Genomic DNA, 18,871 nt, shown 5'->3' with positions numbered 1-18,871 from the left:
AAGATGCCCCACAAGCACGCATGCAGCCTGCTTTGATAATCATGGAAACTGCTTAACAGTGGGATCACATCTTCAAAGACACAATGCTCACTTCCAAATCATGTGTTATTGGAAAGAAAACCCTCTTCCCCTGTGTTGCTGGCAATAAAGAGGACTGATATATTAGGCAGCTTCTTATTTTAATGTGGTTTACACTCATTTCCAGGTTCCCAGGGCAAGGAGTGGTTTGGAGATACTGCAGGAGACCATGGGGTTCAAAAGCAAGGCCTGGCAGCAGAAGAGGGCAAAAGCTGAAATTAGAAGGGGACAGACTTTCATGGTATAGTGCCAAGCAAGCCAAACTTATAATTTGCAAACCACAAATCTTAAAAAGGTTTTTCCCAAGAGTGTGTGGAAGAGGAGGAGGAATCAGAAGATTCTGCACATAGATAGCAGGCATTCATACTTTTGTATTCATTGATTTGCCACTGCCACATAAGCCATAACAGTAACCACAATTCAGATTAGTCTGTATAGATTACGGTAAGCCACTTTGCATATCTTTGTTTAATTTGCATAGTTCATTCTGCTTCTAAAAGCCGAGGTGGGGGAACAGGCAGCTGAGCCTGGCACCAAAGCCTCACAACCTGTAGAGGAAATCTGAAATTGAGCCCCCTCCTCCAGCTTCTGAGATTTCATTAGGCATTGCCCACACACTGTTAAGCCTAGCTATGTAGCCATAAGGGCTGAAACTCTCCCCCCACTTTTTCTTCTAAGTAAGGTTAAGTCATCCCCCACCCCACCCCGAATGCTGAATAGTGTGGCATCGCAAAATAGACTCAGCTCCACCACTTCCTAAATGATAACTTAATTATCATTTCCTATCATCCGCACCCATTGTTCTTTGTCACATCCACAGCTAGTCTAGAGAGCATTTGTTCTCCCACTCTTCCTTCTTGGATCCTTTTTTTACAATATCTGAAAATTCCAACATGCTTTCTGCTAATCATTTGTTTCTCCTGAGGGTACACCCTTCCCTTCAGCCATCTCTTTAAATATGATTTGCCTGTTAAGACTCTCTGTAATCTTCAAAGCTTTCTTTTAAATCCCTTCCAGTTTGTCAACATCTCCCTTTCCCTCTCTTTTACTGCTGTGTTCAGACCAGAGAAGACGACTCCAACAAGTGAGGGAGGAATGACGAGAAGCTGGGTTCTTCTGAATGGAGGTTGCCCACTGACTCCCATCGAGAAGGACATGTTTGCACAGGTCTTAAAGTCCTGTGTTTTAGTCTGAGCCTATGCATATATACTTGGCTTTAAGTTCCACTCAGCTGAATGGGGACTTGGGATATATTCCCAAATCAGTGTGCCTAGGATTACATGCTTTAATACGGGTTTGCAATTTAGGCAAGATTCCCAAGAGACATTGTAATACTGCAGTGGTAAGGGAATCCCCATGCCAACATGCCACCTTTTGTCACTAGGCTTCTGTCACACTCCAAAATCCTCTATCAGATGTCATCGGACCAACCTGGGACCATCATTTGTTTTTTTTAATTTATATGTCCAAATTTCCCCTCTATTTGTGATCAGATCCAAAGAAGGACAGAGCTCTTGCATCTTTAACTGATGCATTGAAGAGAGGATTTTGAGTGTTGCAGCTTCTCTCATTGCTATATTGCAAGCTGTAGCAAACTACCAGTATTCCTTTTCCTCAATGCCTGTTAAAGTGAAAGGAGCTCTCTCCCCATTGGCCTCTGATCTCTCCTTATCAACTTTCTCTTTTAAAAAGAAAACTTGCATACACACACACAGAAACCCCCAGTGATGATGCTACTGGTGCAACCCACCTTACATCAGGGTGCAACCCACTTGTAGGTAATAGCCAATGCCCTTAAGAGAATATATGAGTAAATCAGCATGATCTGTGGACTACAATGAACTGCTTCAATCTTATCTTGGCTTATTAAGTCAAAGCATGCATGAGCCTTTTGCTTGTTTGTGAAGCCTCTTCACCGCACCCTTCATGTGCATTACAATTAATACAGGAAGCCTCTAATTAATCATAGTTTCCCAAAGTTCAAAGTGGAGAACTAGGGTTAGAGCATCAAGCTATTTTATTAAAATAACTTTACACTGTGGTATAATATCCAGATTTGCTCTGAAGCTGGTAAACCACAGTTTCCCAGTTTGAATGAAATAGGAAACTGCGGTTAATTAAAGACTTCCAGGTTTAATCTGCCCTCCTGCCAAAGGGAGGAGCAAAGAAGCTGCTTGCATAAGCAAGGATCTTGTGCACATCTGAGCTTAATAAACTGAGATAAGATCATCCAAACATTGCTGAGGGTGAGTGCAGTGCTATCTACAGTTAGTGATGAATTACCAATTTGGGAGTGGTCACAGGAACCCAGCTTCATTATGCACACACTATGGAGCAGAGCTTTCAAAATTAATTGCATTGTTTCAGAGATTGGCAAGTTCCATGCCTTTGTTGAAGAAGCTACACCTCACCTGGGTTGGGCAAAGAGAGCAAATGTTCCACCCAAACACTGGGAGACCTGCAAATGTATCTTCTATGGCTGCAGTACGTCCAGAGACGCACAGCATGTACATAATGAAAAATTTTGGCTGAGATCTAGAAAATGCAGTATCATCACTTGGTCCTGATGAAATCACTGGAACATACTCATGCGTACATGCGCTCAGGCCTCCAGATAAAAGTTATGAAATCTCCTCGAAGCGCAAAATGAACAGGAAGCACCTGAAGTGGAAGCAAGCCTTAAAGGGAGTTTCTAGGAGCTCTTCTGAAGGTTTCTGGTTATGTGACGCAACAGACCGACAGACTGCAGACGCAGCATCTTGTTGTTGGTCTGCAAAACCCCAGGCTGGCTTGCGGGGATAATTTAATAGAAACTTGGAGATCCTGCTGTTCCATCCCAAAGGCACATTGTTAAGCTGCATGGGCATTTTGCAAGAAAGGAAGGGGTCAAATTGCTGCCTAGGAAAAAGAAAAGGAGTTGCTACAAAAATCTACACTAAGCGGAGCAACAGCTTGCGGTCATGTTAAAGGAGAGGGATCAGCAACTGGAGGCCTCCTGGCCAAATCCAGTCCTACAAGGTATATTAACTGGCCCCCTTGTTGCTACCTGAGATGCAAAGAAAGTGTGTGGAGGACAGGGTTTACAACATTACTTGTAGATCTGCTCTCCACCCTCCCTCCTGAATGCTGTTTTTGCAAGTAATAAACATGACTTTTTATCAAAAGAAGCATTTGCTGCAAAAGGAGCTAAGCTGGGAAAGTTCCCCCCTGTAGTGCGTGGCTAAAGGCAGCAGTGCTACAAACCTCTCCAATGCCAGGCATCAAAGACTTGTGCATAGGGATTCAGGAGTCATGGTGACTACCAGAGAGGACAACCTCTGACATTACCTTGTCCGTGGTGGATAGTTACCCCTGAAGTGAGGCTGAAAAAGCCCATCCAAGTTGCTCACACCTCTTCCTGCCGCTTACCTGCAGCAATAATTTAGAAGCCCCCTTTTTTTTGAAGCATTAGTTAAAAGATTTCTCATGCAATGTACGTGCTTCTGAGATGATATTCTGTGCCCTTTTCTTCATGTTATATACAGGAAACCAAAGCATGGAAAAGAGACAGAGCATGGGCACAGAGATCTCCCTGCTATTAATACACTCCAGCCAAAGCAAGGAGCAGACGCTTGTTGGAATCATAGAAGCCACAGGACTTGAGCCAAATATACACTTTGGCAACAGAGTTAGTCTGTAGTAAGGGCCAAAGTGAAGGTGGCCATGTGCCCTGATTCAGTTTGAAGTCTTCTCTTCTCCAAAGCAATTTAAACATTTTTTAAAAAATAAACATAATTAGAGAGAGCAAGAGCTTTTAAGATGCCCATCAAAACTCAGCACCTGGACAGCAGGCTGGGGAAGGCACAAAGGTCACCAGGACCTCATCTTCTTCACTATGATAAGATCCTGCATTTCTATTAAATTGTAGTAAATTTTTCTATATTTGCATCTATACAAATTATATGCAGGTATGCACCCTCTTTTGTCTTTGGGATGGGATAATGCATTCCTTTTTTTGGAGATGCATACCCACCCCAGCCAAACTTCGACGAAGCACAACATGCATGATTGCATTTCACGTACTTTGTTCTAGCCCCGGGAGAGCCTGATCAGAAGCAAAACTGCAGTACATAGGAAAGGAGTTGATCTTTTCTCTCACATACACTTAGCCTGCACCATGGCGCCACTGAAAATCATCTGGCAAAGCTGCCACTCAGCCTAGGAATGGAAGCTGCGACTGGCAACAAGCAATTTTTACTAACAGGGTGGATCACTTCAGGGACACTCACAAGCTTTTGGTGAGATGCCTTGGCAAAAAAAGGCGGTACATAAATGCAATAAGCAGGTTAATAAGATTACCATTGCCCTTGGCTGCAGAACATCTGAAGGGAAGCTTTAAAATGTCTGGTGTTTCGTTGTGTTGTTGTTTGTTATACTCTGCTGGAAGCCTCCCAGAGTGGCTGGGGCAGCCCAGCCAGATGGGCAGGGTACAAGTAAAATAATAATAATATTACTACAAGGTTTTGGAAACTCTGTGTTGCATCACTGCTTGTCATAGAAAGTGCTGGGACTGTCCGAGGTACAATTGGTACAGGACATTTTAACTTCACTGTACCTCCCCCAAACCCCACCCACTCCTAAAGCCCCCAGAGTAAAGGCATGACTACACTTCCTTCCCTTTCATAGGGCTCATTCTTCTGTCGCATCCCATTCTCTAATCAAAGCTTTTCCTTTCTCTGCTCTGCCCCTCCCCCTACTCCCCCAGCCCCTTCCTCACACCCTTGACAAGCATCTCCTCTCCCCCCCACCCATCTCCAACCCTGTAAGGGTTTTCTGAATAGAAGATTTATTCCCAGCCTCTTTCTGGTTCCCTCACCCTAGTGACCAGCTTTGGTTGCCAAGGAAACCAACCTTCTCCCACAGCGCCCCTCCCCAATCTTGAGCAGACAAAGCCCCTGTTCCCCCTCCCCCCCCCAACGCTGTCTGCCTCCCTCTCCCCCCTCCACCTGCAGAGGGAGAGTCAGCATCAATGCAAGGAACAACCACAGCAGAAATAAAGAGCAACATCAGGGAATGGTGATTGGGGGTGTGCGGCCATCCAATGAGAATCCCAGTTCCCTCTCTGCCCGGCCAATCTATTCAGGGTCCTTCATACACATTGGGCAGAGAAACATCACCCCTACTGGGCGTTTGCATGGACAAGGGAATTTGCCTTTCCTGGAGACCCTGCAAGAACAAGAGATTCTTTTGGGAAAGAACTTAACTAGCTTCTCTATGGAGAGCCCATCTCCCTGGGCCCTTGAAGTCATGCTGGCTTTTAGAGGAAAGGCTCAGTGGTGGGACGTCTGCTTTGCATGCAGAAGTTCCCAGGCTGTCCAGGTAGGGCTGGGAGAGAACCCTGCCTGAGTCCTGAAGAGCCCCTGCCAGTCAGTGCAGACAACACTGAGTTAGACAAACCAATGGTTTATGACAAGGCAACGCTTTAATTGTTGGTGTCCAGCTTGTAATTTCTTCTAAAGTCTTTGGGTGCATATCTCCTCTGCAGAGAACATTTTGGTTCTGTCCCACCTATGGTGGACTTCATGATTCTCCTCTTTCACATTTTTATCCTCGCAAACTTCAGACATGGGATGACAGTGAACAGCCCAAGGTCACCCAGGGAGCTTCACAGAGGAGCGCCAATTTGAACCCTGGTCTCCTGCATCCTAGTCCGTTCAATATACCTCCACATTCTGGAAAGAAGGAAAAGAAGTGGGAAAAGGTGGGGTGGGGCGAATCTTTTTCCATAGGGCTGAAAGTTGGGGGGGGGGGGAGACCTTGTTAACTGTGTGGCATTTAAGACTACATAAACAATTCCGGCTCCAAACCAAGCTGGAAGCTATCACCATGTAAATTATTGGGGATTACTTCTAAGTAACGCATGGTTATTGTGACATTAACCCATGCTAGCAATTGTGATGGCAGAGACCCCTTCTAAACCAAGGTGAGACACTTTTCAGTTTAGTTAACAAATGAGCACTTACACAACTGCAATGCTTATGCAAGGGAGATTGGAATGAAAACCAGAACAACTTGGCCCTGACCATGTGACCTTATTAGCCCCTTTGGCCATAGGCTCCCTAACCAGGTCCAGGGACTACCAGCCACCACTGCTCAGGGACAAAAGGAAATGGGTTGAGGAGCTTTGGTTTGTAACACAGGAAGCAGGGGTCATGCCCTGTTGCTCTGATCAGCATGGGCAATAACACTGGATTCCATTACGTTACATGCATTTCAGTGTGGCTAATACTACAACTATTTTTGCATAATGATTCTCCACAATAAATAGAGAAACCTGCTCCAACCTGGTACCCTGCAGATGCTGCCAGCCAGCCATGTTGGCTGGGGCTGGAGGTGGGTTGTAGTCAGAAACATCTGGATGACACCAGTTTGGGGAAGACTCAAATAGAATGAGGGCAGCAGCTGGCTGCTATTAAGACCCTGGGGACCTAAAAGTGAGTTCTGGTTAACATTAGTTGCAATGGCATTCTGTGGAATATATTGCTCAGCAGGATGTTAACAGGAACTCAGTCCTCTAGTCACACCAGCTACTATCCTTTTGTGCTACTAATAACTCCTGGTTAACTTATCTGATACTTTTCATCCCATGGGGGTTAGTATACAGGTGCTTATAACTTTTCGCTTATGGGGAGAAAAGCAGCCAGGGTCAGGTTTCAAACAAGAGAATGGACAGAAAGGAAAGGGTCAAACAGGCCACCACCACTACTGTTTTCAGCTTCTCTGGTTGGTTTGGGTTTTTGGAACCAAGATTGGGGGAAGTTGATAACAGCGTACCGTGCCTAGTTTTACGCAGACAACTGCTGCTGTGTAGGTGTCAAGAGAGCAAGAGATAAAGACATGATCTAGAGGGCATACTTTAATGCATCAACTCTAACTGTTGAAAAAGAAATGCAAACATTTCACCAGGCGCAGGTATACAAAGCAACAACAATAATAAAAGAAAGATTTTTCCAACACTGCATCATAGCTGTGGGGCAAGTGGACTCGGCTGCATTCAGAACAAAAGAGTTTAAGCTGCTCATCCTTATGCCAGATGCAAAAGCTACGTCTGTCTTTGAATGTGAGGGAATGATATATATATCATCTGTATTTATTTTATTTATGCTTTGTTGCATATTTAGTAATACCACTACATTAATTCATCTAAGATTTATTTCCATAATCAAGATTAAGGATGGAATTCAGCATCGCACTATGGTTAATGTTCCGTCTGCACAAGAACCTATGCTTTCTAGACAGAATGACCCCCGCTCTCCTCCATGAATGATGCTCTGGGGTTTCTTCTGACCCCTCCCCTCAAGCCAATTTAGGGGTGCAAGCGGGACAGGGGGCATTGTGCAAGCGGGAGTGCTTGTGAGGTGTTTCTGCTGCAGTGGCTCTTTAGGTGAATTCTGCCCATATAAGTTTCTCAGCCTTGTTATTCAAAGTCAACATTCCAAATCAGCCCCTCACCCCGCCCCAACCAGCCCATCTACCTTGCTGTTAGGGTGGGATAGTGCATTTATTTAATTGAAGGATTCCAATTCCTAGAGGTGGTTTAAATAAACAGAACAAGTTAATAATCAACAGTCAACAAAACACATGTTTCCTTGTGGCCTGGAACGTGAAGATGGAAAAAGTAATGGACAGCAGGCAAGCTTCACTTCCCCCAGTGGTGAGAACCGCTAAGCAGATGGTCAGGCCCAAATCCCAGTCAAGGCAAAGGGCGGCACAGAATTTGGAGGCCTTTCAAAAAAAGCGGATCAGATCATCCCAGAGAAATGATGCAAGACCTGAGATGACTGGACAGAGACTCTGACAAGAAGCCTGCAAGGATCCCAAGGAAAGCCAAGCAATTTGAGTGGGTGGGCCAGATGATCTGTAGGAGCAGGCGTGGGAGAAGATTTCACTCTAGGTGATTAGCACAGACAAGGAGATGGACATGGCATTTTTAGACACACATCATGCAGAGGATTAGCGCCAAAGCTGGGGTTTCTATTGGTGCTGGGGACCTAGCCAACCTCGCAGCAGTAACTCTCCTTCCCTTTCTGCTGAATTCTTCATAGTTGTGGGTGCAACAACCACACACACACACACACACACACACACACACACATATACACACACTGCAAGTTGTGAACCAAGCCCTTCCCGTTTGACTTGCAAAATAAACATACCACGGCACAGAACCAAGCTGATCACTTGACATTGGTACTTGACATTGGTACTAGGCTGTGTTTATATCCTTGGGATAACCCAATGACAGGCAGCAGGCCACCAAAGTCACATAGACGTCCTCTTTGTGGCATGGGAGGGGCACCTGTAGTACCAGAAACCCCTTTCCTGGATCACCGCTTGCAGCAACAGACCCAGGACAATGCACCTCCCTGTCTCCAATATTTTCAGCTAGGCTTTGCCCTCAGACCTCCAAGGCTCCTGCTATGCGGAGCCATGTAAAAAGATGCTCTCTTCCCCCTTTCTGCCTTCATGGCATCAGTGGCAGACCTTGGAGTCTCCAATTTCAGTGGAACCCTGTGCATGCCAAAATTAGATACCCACCCACTGCTTCTCATGCTCCGTTCTAAATCATAATGGTGGTGTGCCCTGCAGCGCCCTTGAGGCTTGGCACCCAGTGAGACCGAACTGGTCACACTCCCCTAAATCCGCCTCTGAGGGCATGGAAGCAGAAGAGGACCACTGCAGCTGCAGGTAGGAAGAGAGGCGATCCATCTCTTGTGAACCTATGAGCCTCCCCAGTCCTGGCAAAAATCCCGCCCCCCAAGCACCCACACGTTGTACTTAGGGGGGAAAGGCCAGATGGCAATCGGAGTCCTAGCTGGAGAGGGGTTGGTTAAATTTCCCCATGTGCTGTAACCCCAATAGAAGGGGGGGTGGATTAAATTTGGATAATTCCCTGATGTGGCACGTAGTTAATTTTGTATATACAGTGGTACCTCAGGTTACATACGCTTCAGGTTACATACGCTTGCTTGAAATACATGTCTCAAACCTCAGACATCTGGTATTGAATACAGTGGTATCTCGGGTTACATACGCTTCAGGTTACATATGCTTCAGGTTACAGACTCTGCTAACCCAGAAATAGTGCTTCAGGTTAAGAACTTTGCTTCAGGATGAGAACAGAAATTGTGCAGTGGTGGCACAGCAACAGCAGGAGGCCCCATTAGCTAATGTGGTGCTTCAGGTTAAGAACAGTTTCAGGTTAAGAACGGACCTCCAGAACGAATTAAGTAATTAACCCAAGGTACCACTGTATTATAGACTGAGATACATTATAGACTGGAGGCAGGCAGGCCCATTTCTTAAACAGACTATTTAACCGGGAGAAACTGCTACACCAATAGGTAATAAGAATCACAAGTTCTGAGCATACCAAGCATGCCGGCCAAGTGACCAAGAGGCACACACAGACAGGCAAACACATGCACACCCACACAAGACTCGTTTCCTATTGCTTTTATCTCTCAGCAATATGCAAGGGGTCAGGAGAGGAGAACTGCTCATTGTCCGTACTGGGAAAGCTATCGGGGAATCTGTAGCCAGCCTGCCATTGTCCAGCCCTTTGTGCAAAGAAATCCGGCTGAACTGGGGCACAAACAAGGGGCCATTCATATCCCGGCTGCTGCATCTGTTGTATCACAAACACAACAGAGCAGTAGGAATGCAAATAGGAGCGACACCCCAGGGCTAAGGCAGGCCCCCACTATGTTAAGCAGGCCGGCCCCAGAAAAGGTCCATCCCAGCTAGCATTACGCCATCACGGAGAGGTCATCTTCCTGTGATCTAAAGCAGAGAACCATCTCAGGGAAACTTTGCTGCCCTCCCCACCCCCAAAATGTGTTCCTAATATAGCCCAGCTCCAGACAACAAATAGCGTGGGTATCACTTTCGCATCCCTCATTAACTGCCCTTCGGAGAAACATATCTGCTCCCAAGCAAAGTGCAGTAAGGCAATGGACTCCGCAAGAATCAAGGCAATATAAAGAGAGAAAAGCAAAGGGAGATTTCTTTGAGTTCTACGCTCCACATAAGCACACACAATTCGGCAGGGGCAGAAGTCAGCATCTCTACTTGGGTGTTAGAGCTGCAAAGGCAGGTTTGAAAACTTAGGTCCAATACCTGGTGAGATCTTAGAAGTCAGGTGAGGTGAGGTTGAGTGGCATCAATAGTGGCCAGGAGATGAAGGGAGCGCTCCCATTACTGCCTTAGAAGTTGGGTTTCTGTTTCATTTTCTGGTATGTTTCACACAGCTCTTTCTTGCCAGCTGTTCACATGAGCACAGCTTAAATTCGTTCCTGTTTGTGTACGCTACACAGGTGTCGGCACACCATCAACAGGCCAGAGATGTCTTTTCCCTATGCAAACGTTTTCTCACCTTGCCTAAAGTCTAATTAAAACATCTCAAAGACTCCTATCAGTGTGAAGTTGGCATCAAACAGGAGTAACTTATAACAAAGTGTGGGATAATAAAGCATTTTGAATAATATGGGTCGTATGAACACACATTAAAAACCTGAAAAGCAGTGAGTGCTCAGTAAACAGGAGTGTGAACCCAGCCCCTAGCACTTAAGAGGAATAGAATAAGCTACGCAATGCTATTAAAGAGGTGCAGCAGGGCTCAATTTACTAAACTGACAGAGTCTGGAAAATCCAGGTTTTCTAAGAGCAGAATTTAAGTTACAGTCATACTTCGGGTTGAAGTAGCTTCGGGATGAATATTTTTGGGTTGTGTTCCGTGGCGACCCGGAAGTAATGGAGCGTGTTATTTCCGGGTTTCACCACTCATGCATGCGCAGACGCTCAAAATGATGTCACGCGGATGCGTGGAAACAGCGAATTGTGACCCGTGCACACTCAGACACACGGACGCAGGTTGCGTTCGCTTCAGGATGCGAACAGGGCTCCGGAACGGATCCCGTTCGCATCCAGAGGTACCACTGTACCTCTTTTTTTTTCCTTTTCTCTTTTTTTTCTAATTCAAACAGTGATTACATACACAAGAAAGAAAGAAAATAAATAAATATGCAGAGAACAGAAGGAAAAACCAGAAGGTGAAAGAGAGAAGGAAGCAAGAAATTGTGTGATGGGACAGATTGTTTATACTGCATGAGAAAAGTACAGCCAACACTCACCTGTGTAGCCCTCTTGGCACTCACAGGTATATCCTCCCTCACGGCTCCGGCAGTGCCCGTTGCTACCACAGGGGTTGGAATAGCAGAGGTCAATCTCGGTCTCACAGTAGTCGCCGGTGAAGCCAAGCGGGCAGCGGCAGCGAAGGCCGTTGACTGGGTGGATGGGACGGAAAAGAATGGTGTCAGATGCAATGAAGGGCGCTGAGCTGTCAAACTTTAGCACCGAGATGCAGCGCATATAATTCTCGCAGGGCTCCCGCAGGCAAATGTTGTCGTCAAAGGGCAGGACTCGTTGCTCCGAGATGGCGGCCAGGAGTGTGCGGTTGAGGTACAGCCGCTCCTGCAGGTCCTCGGAGGGGATGTAGCGCCCGCCGTGGGCCCCGTCCGGCAGCAGCACGGAGAGGCTGACATTAAGGATTTGGGTAGCCTGCACATCCGTGTCATTCTGGATGTTGAAAAGGACGACGTGGTCGCGGGAAGCAGACAGCACGGCCGCCACCCCTTCCAGGAAGAGGGCCAGCAGTGGGGAGAGGAAGCGCTCCTGGGACATGTTTTCCAACCGCAGAGTGATGCTGTTGGTCAGCATCTCGTCGGTGATGATGGTCACCTGGAGAGTGCACTGGGCTGCCACACTGTGGATCCCATCTGTAGGAAAGCGAGAAGAGGAAAGAGTTAATGGTGCTTGTTCAGCACAGAGGAAGGTGCAGAGGGTTCAAGCAGAGAAACCAGTTTGTGCCATGTGACAGGAGTGGAGACAGAGGAGTTCTGGCACTCACCATTGCCAAAACAAAGAGCACAGCACAGACTGCTCTACTCCCTCTGTATAGGTTAAGTCTCATGGCTTCAACCTGGCTACTCTGGTCCATCAAGGAATTGGCTCTACCCTCATCAGCAAGGAAGAGGAAGAGACAATGTCTGGATGGCCACTGGAGACCAAGGGTGGACTTCAACATAGCGCTAAGGAGACTGCTCTGTTCTCAATGAAAGCATTTTTGCAATTTCTCCTTCCACAGCACACTGTTTGGGGGGGGGTGTCTCCCAACCCCCTGGAGGCCATGGGGTGCTGCATAGGGGGAGGCTTTGAGGACCCTCCCAACTTTATGTTTCTATGATCCAATTTATGTTTCTATGATCCAATTTTGTTTTTTCTACACTGGCTTATAGTCTGTTTATTTCTGGGTGCAACCTAATGCGCTACGGGTTGTTGTGTTTGTTTATTTGTTTTTTAAAAACACCAGTAAAGCCTTAAAGAGATCAAGATCAGGATATTTGAAAAGCTGCCTCCTTTCAGCTGTCCATTACATTCACCTGAACAGTGGCCTGGAGGAATATTTTCAGCCCCTTAAGGAATTCCAGGAGTGCCTGCATTTTCCTTTCTAGCTCTCACTATCTGATAACTACCAGTATCAGATCAGGCACCCGTTAGCTACATTCAGGGGCATTTCAGCCATGGCCAAATCGCATGTATGCCATCTTGGGTTTTATCATGGAAGAAAAGCAGAATGTAAATATAATAAAAAACAATCTAGATTCTTAGGGCAGAAACAACATTTCAAAGAGACTCATGGAGTTTACATATTTTTTTCTCCCCTCTTACAGAGGATGTCCAGTTACAATGCCACTGTCTGTTTCATTTATTTCTTATGTTTATGAGATGCCTCATAAAATAAATTATCTAGGTGTCATATAGCATAAAAAGGAAACACAATAAAAACATACTACAGTAAAACCACAGACACAACCGGGGGGGGGGGGGGAATATAAATATAAAACCAGCCAGTATGTACTGTATATAAATACACAAAACCAGCATGATAGGATATACTATACAAGACAGAACTAAAACAGCCAACAAATAAATACACTAAAACCACCATCCATACTGTAAGGATGTAAATCCAGATCTTAAAAGACCCAGGAGAACAGAAAAGCCTTAACTTTGTGCCAAAAGACAACAATGTGGGTGCCAGCCAGGCTTCCCAACAGAAAGCATCCCATCTGTGGGAGAACCACCACCAAAAAGCTCTCTTTTTGCGAGAGAATGAAGCAGAATCAGATGGTTTTTCCTGAGGTAATAGAGTCAACTGTTCTACTTCAGACTGCCATTTGGGGGGGGGGGGCAGACCTTGTAATATTGAATTGTTTCCCCATGTACCAAGTTTCTTGCAAATAAAAACCAAACCTTCGAATCCCCTGCCGATAGTGGAAAACCACTACTATACCATCCCTGATAAGTTATTTTATTTTTTAAAGGAAAGCACTCAAAAATGTCAGGACTCCCTCAAGTCTGTTCCACCACCTCAGGACTCCTCCAGCTCATTATCACCTCATTTGGCTGCATGTGCAGACCAGGACCAAATATGATGTGTGATGTGATCCCATCACACTTTTGTGCTTCATCGTCAGCTGCTGGTAGTGGAAAGAGGGAAAGCAATTATGTAATGTCGCACATAATGTTGTACCTGATCTTACAAGGGAGATTTCGCATCGGCTTCTACCCTCAGAGGCACTTCACCTGTTCCAAACAGGGAAGGTGACAAACAAGCTTTTACCCTGGGATTCTTCTGTAGGCACTTGAAGGGCACCAAATATCCAAAAACATCCAGGAAAAAGGGCTTTGCCCAAAAAGCAGAGCAGAATTTATTTTGGAGCAAGTTCCCAGATGCCCCAAGCAGCCATTCCTCTCAGGAGCATGGTGCGACATATTTTTACACAAATGAATACTTGTCTAAAATTATTAAAAATGTGGCGCCATCTTTCTGAGAGGAATATTCGAGAAATGCTGATAGGCAGAAATGTGGGGGTCCACCTTTAGTCGTAGCGCAGCATGAAGCAACTCTCAGAAAACCAGCATAAAAAAATCAAAATACGCCAAATTATCCAAGAAGTCCTTTCTAATTATTGCAGTCAGTATTTACTATTTGCAACCGCACTGGGCTGGATGTAACAGTGCAGTAAATTATGTCTGCAAGCAGATATCGTCTCCCACTCCTCCCATCCCTTTAAAGACCCTCCTCGCTCCACAATTCCTGATGTTGTGACCTGCTTCCATTATCCAACTGCCATCTCATTAATGAAATTCCTCCTGCTAGAGGAGCAGAGGGCCCCCCACCCTCTGCAAGAGGTCAGAGTCATTAACAGGGCACTGAGGTGAGGAGCAGAGGTTTTCTTTCAGAGCTTCTCTGCCAAGAGGAAAGATCTAGGCATGGTTTCTCCATTCATGGCTAGAACCTTCTTAACAGAAGGTTAAGAAGATCTGCTTTTAAAGTCAAGTCAAGTTACAGACCCACCTGGGGATCAGAAATGGCTTTGGCCATACATCTGCATAAATTTTTACTGGGTGGTTAGAGTGAGGGTTTATCCACACTTCCTCTTTTCCCTAGGGAAAACCACTCTTTAGCGCTCAATCGGAGCAAACAGCAATCGGGTTTTCCGTGGATTGCTGTTTGTTCCAATTTAGAGCTAAAGAATAGTTCTCCCTGCGAAAGGAGAGGGGCAAGGGGGAAATCACTTGGCCCCATGCTTTCTAGCCACAGGGTGAGTGGAAGTGTGGACGAGCCCCGAATCTTTCTCCTATACCTATTGGCTGCATTTACATCTATCAATCATAGTCTCCTTCTGAGCCAACTGTCAGTGATGGATATTGGGGCCACTGCTTGGCCTGCCCAGTAGTGAGATGGCACAAAACAGTGCTGGGGTGCTGGGGATTTACTGCCCCAGCTTGCAGGTGATGCCTGTGGAGTGCCACATGGTGCCATCTCATCCCCCATACTTTTTGTTTACATAAGATCCATACAGGAGATTATTTCAAGGGTTTGGGGAAGGAATGCTGATGATACTGACTCAGCCAGTGCTTTTTTTCTGGGGGGACGCATACCCCTAAACATTTTGCGAATCTTTGTACTTTTGTCCATTTACTGTATTTATTTTTCCCAATTTGAACTATAAAATGGTGATTTGCTTGAGTCAAAATGACAGTACCCTTAAACATTTTTAAAGGAAAAAAAGCACTGGAATCAGCTATGGAATGGTGCTCAGAAGCAACAAGGTGCTGGATGCAGGCAGCTAAACTGAAACTCACTCCCAACAAGACAGAGCGGTTGATTGGTGGTCCAGTCTAGGAACCTATTCAACCTATTCTGAACAGGTTCACATTCTCCTCTTGTAGGATTGGGTTTGCCTATTTGAATCTCTAATACTAGGTGTATCGAACAGGATACTAATAAAAAGATGCACAAACTCTTAGGAATACAAAAGGATATAAATGGATGACCATTGTAAGATAATCACAGCAAGCTCTGCCTGCACAGACAAAATACTACAGTAAAATATAGTAAAAGTTTTCTTATCCTTCTCCGAGAGGGACATGGCTATATCATCCCTCTACTAATGTTTTGTCCTTCTGTGTTCCGGATCCATCTCTAGTGTGAATGAAATCCATATCCCTCCAGTGTGTCTAAATAGAAGGGAGTTTGCTGTACTACAGCAGAAAAAGTGGGTTTGCATCTGGGAAATCAAAGGTAGCATTTTGGTACTGATGAGGCTCAATAAAGCACACAGAAGGGGCCAATGAAAAGCGAGGCATTGAAAATGATGCATCCTTCATAAGAGTGGAACAGGTAGCCCAGAGCAAACCAAACGGCAGGACGGATGTTCCTTGTTTCTGTCCCTCCAGTGCTTGGCTCAAGCAAAGGGAAACAAAGGGAGGGGAGGAAAAACAAATGAGCTGCCTGGTCAGGAAGCAGGGGAGGAAACTCAGGCCATCCTGTTGTTAGCCAAAGGGCTGGAGCCACCTGGCAACCACAACTGGGAACTGAAGGTGTTCTGTGATACTGCGCTGAACTGGCAAGTCACCAGGTAACAACATTCCACACACAGAGGTACAACACCACCCTAACCACACACATATAGCTGGGACCTTTCTCTTCTTTTGCTTATGCAATTTTGTAAAGTGCTAAGCACATAGATGACGTTGAGGGGGGAAATAAAACACAAAATAATTATGACAACAATAGCAATGACTACCCACTATCAAATCAAAGACATGGTGAGTACAAGATGGCATAAAGCTGTTTCTCTAGAAGATATACAATTTCAGGACTATCAATTCCCATGCTCAATTAAGCAGTAATGAATGCAACGTCTCCCCTCTCTCACACATACAGATGCCACAGGTGTGGGGGGGATGTCTCCCATCTCATCTGTTCAATCCATTCCACCTCCTAGCATATGAAACCAAAAGCAAAGATCGCTGGAGACCAGCTGCTTGCGAGAAACAAGGAGAGGAAATGCCCAGGTAAAACCAGGTAGCTACCACTGCTTCCTGCCCTGCAGCAGGTGAGAGAAAAAAATCAGGGTATTGGCCTAGACCATAGTAGAAAGGCTTCTCCCTCCCTTCTCACTTTCAAAGCAGGATGCAGTTGGTCTGTCCAGCCCTCCAGTTTAATCCAATACTGTCAATAATTAACTGCTTTAATCTCAGCTATGGCAGGAATCCACTGGTTGAGTAGATGCCAGGAGCTATAACTATCCCTGGAAACCTGCCTCCCCTGCACACACACTGAAGAATTCCCTTGGGAAAGTGTCTCAACCCCCATCCGGTTTCGATTAGAGACACTTCAGTTGTATTTCAGATTTTACTGTGCATGGCACAAAGTGAAGAGGAGCCCAGAGCAGCAGCTCTCAAAGCCTGGACTAGAAATATAGTGAAGCTGCGGCAGAATGGTGCTGTGGGAAGGGAAACAGTCTCTGCACTGAGCATTCTTTGCAGCGAGCGCTCATGATGTGGGTTTTTTAGATCCAAGAAAATATCCACACCTGAGGCACTTTTGCAGCACAATTCCATACATGTTTACTCAGAAGTCCCACTGAGCTCAATAAGACTTGCTCCCAAGTGTCTCACTACAGCTCTGTAGCCTGGGGTTAAGATGCTGATCTCATTTCCAGTAGGGTGGTCAGAAGGTAGATTGGGATCTACTGGTAGATGTCTGGGCGATTTGCAGTGGATCAACAAGGACTTCCAACTCTCAGGAGGAATAGCAAAATGACTTTTCCCATCTTAATTACACTGCTGAAATGAAGAAAGAGAATCAGGGATGGACTTTTGTGCGAAAGGACTATGGGATCAGTCCACCTCTGGACTGAAACCATTTTCTAGCACCTCGTTTCGTTTTTTCTAATTTCTGTTTTCGGGGTTTTCTAATTCTAAGTGTTGCACCTGGCTCTGGTTGGTAGATCTTTGGGTTAGAGGAAAACCAGGCAAGTCTGAGGTTTGCCCACCTCTTGCCTAAACTTCTGATCCACAAATGAAAATAATACTACTGCTTTACCTTCGGGGGAGGAAGACCAAGGGTCTTGGAGCCAGAACTTCTGGAAAGGAGGAGAAAGAGAACTTTTTCTGTTAAAAAATGTTTCCAACAAGGAAATGAAGATCCGCAGAACTAAAAGAATCCAGCTATTTAGTCCAAGAGAAAAGATGGAAGAATATGTCAAGGCAGAAGCTTCAGAATCCTGCCGGCTGGCAGCCTCTACCTGGCAACTGCTTAATGCCATCCATCAAATGACTCTTAAGGCTGCTGAGGCCCATTCCACCAGCTTCTGCCTTACAAACTGAACGTGGATGAAACCCTGCAATTATTTAGCTACATGCTGCTAACAAAATTCCAGGAGGGAAGGGGGTGGAGGGGCAAACAATGTGTGGCAGAAGCAGACACGTGTGCATAAACCAAGGTCTGCCACAATTGCATAGAATGAAGGTTAAAGGGTGGGAAGTGGGTGGGGTGAGGGACACCAAACTCTCCCAGGCCGTGTCTTGATAGCCAGGCTCTGATACTGGAAATTAGCCCAGTTTTCAGAAGCAGAAGCAAGCTGCAGAGGGTTCTGCACTCATTCGTGTGCCCTTTTTGCTGGGGACAGGGGACACACAGACATCCCGGCTTCTCCTTGTGGCAAATCAAGGTTTAAACACAGAGCTCTGCCACTGAAGCTGCAGAAGTCAGGAAGAACCATCTACGAGAGATAAGCCTGTTTTTCGTTACACACCCATATGTGTTGCAAAGTGCCAACTGATGAGGCTGTCCTTCTTGAATGCTTTCGTGCATTTCGGAAGTGGCATCGTCTCTCATCTCTGATTTCCTGCTGAAATTCATGTGTTCCTGTCTGTCTCAAAACTGATTCAATTTCCTCTGTGGGAACTAACCTCCAGATGGTTGCTGCTTGTAGCACTGTAATCTGGGGAGGGGAGTTAGGGGATTTGGAGTTTAGAAACTTTTAAAATCTGTTTTGGAAGACAACGAAGGATGTCGCACAAGCCTCCTTAGGCATGGGGTTCTCTACAGAGGAAGGGCATTAGAAATCCAGTTCACCCACAGGTTAGGCTGAGAGGCAGTGACTGGCCCAAAATCATCCAGTGGGCTTCATGGCTGAGTGGGGCTTTGAACTCTAGTCTCCAAGCACTATGCCACACTGACGCCTTGAAACCATGGAGAGCTGCCACATGGCAAGGGAGACAGTAACTGGCTGGTAAGGCAGTTCCAAACCGTTCTGTAAAGCTTTATAATCCAGGAAAGGTCCAAGTTTCTATCTGTTGCACAATACCTTCCTGCATCTGAAGAAATGGGCTC

General features: G+C 45.8%; 1 protein-coding gene across 4 annotated transcripts in view; it reads right to left on the bottom strand.

Moving 5' to 3' along the window:
- CELSR2 (cadherin EGF LAG seven-pass G-type receptor 2) overlaps positions 1–18,871 on the bottom strand; it is a 110,645-nt gene that overhangs the window by 58,995 nt on the left and 32,779 nt on the right. For all 4 annotated transcript variants that reach the window (XM_083745162.1, XM_083745164.1, XM_083745163.1 and 1 more), the window contains exon 2: positions 11,250–11,894. In XM_083745162.1, the coding sequence (XP_083601288.1) occupies positions 11,250–11,894 (645 nt within the window). The remainder of the gene's footprint in view (positions 1–11,249; positions 11,895–18,871) is intronic.

This window comes from Podarcis gaigeae (assembly GCF_964106915.1).
Source record: "Podarcis gaigeae genome assembly, chromosome: 6".
Classification (NCBI taxonomy): Eukaryota; Metazoa; Chordata; class Lepidosauria; order Squamata; family Lacertidae; genus Podarcis; species Podarcis gaigeae.
This window is presented reverse-complemented; position numbering and strand designations above follow the sequence as displayed.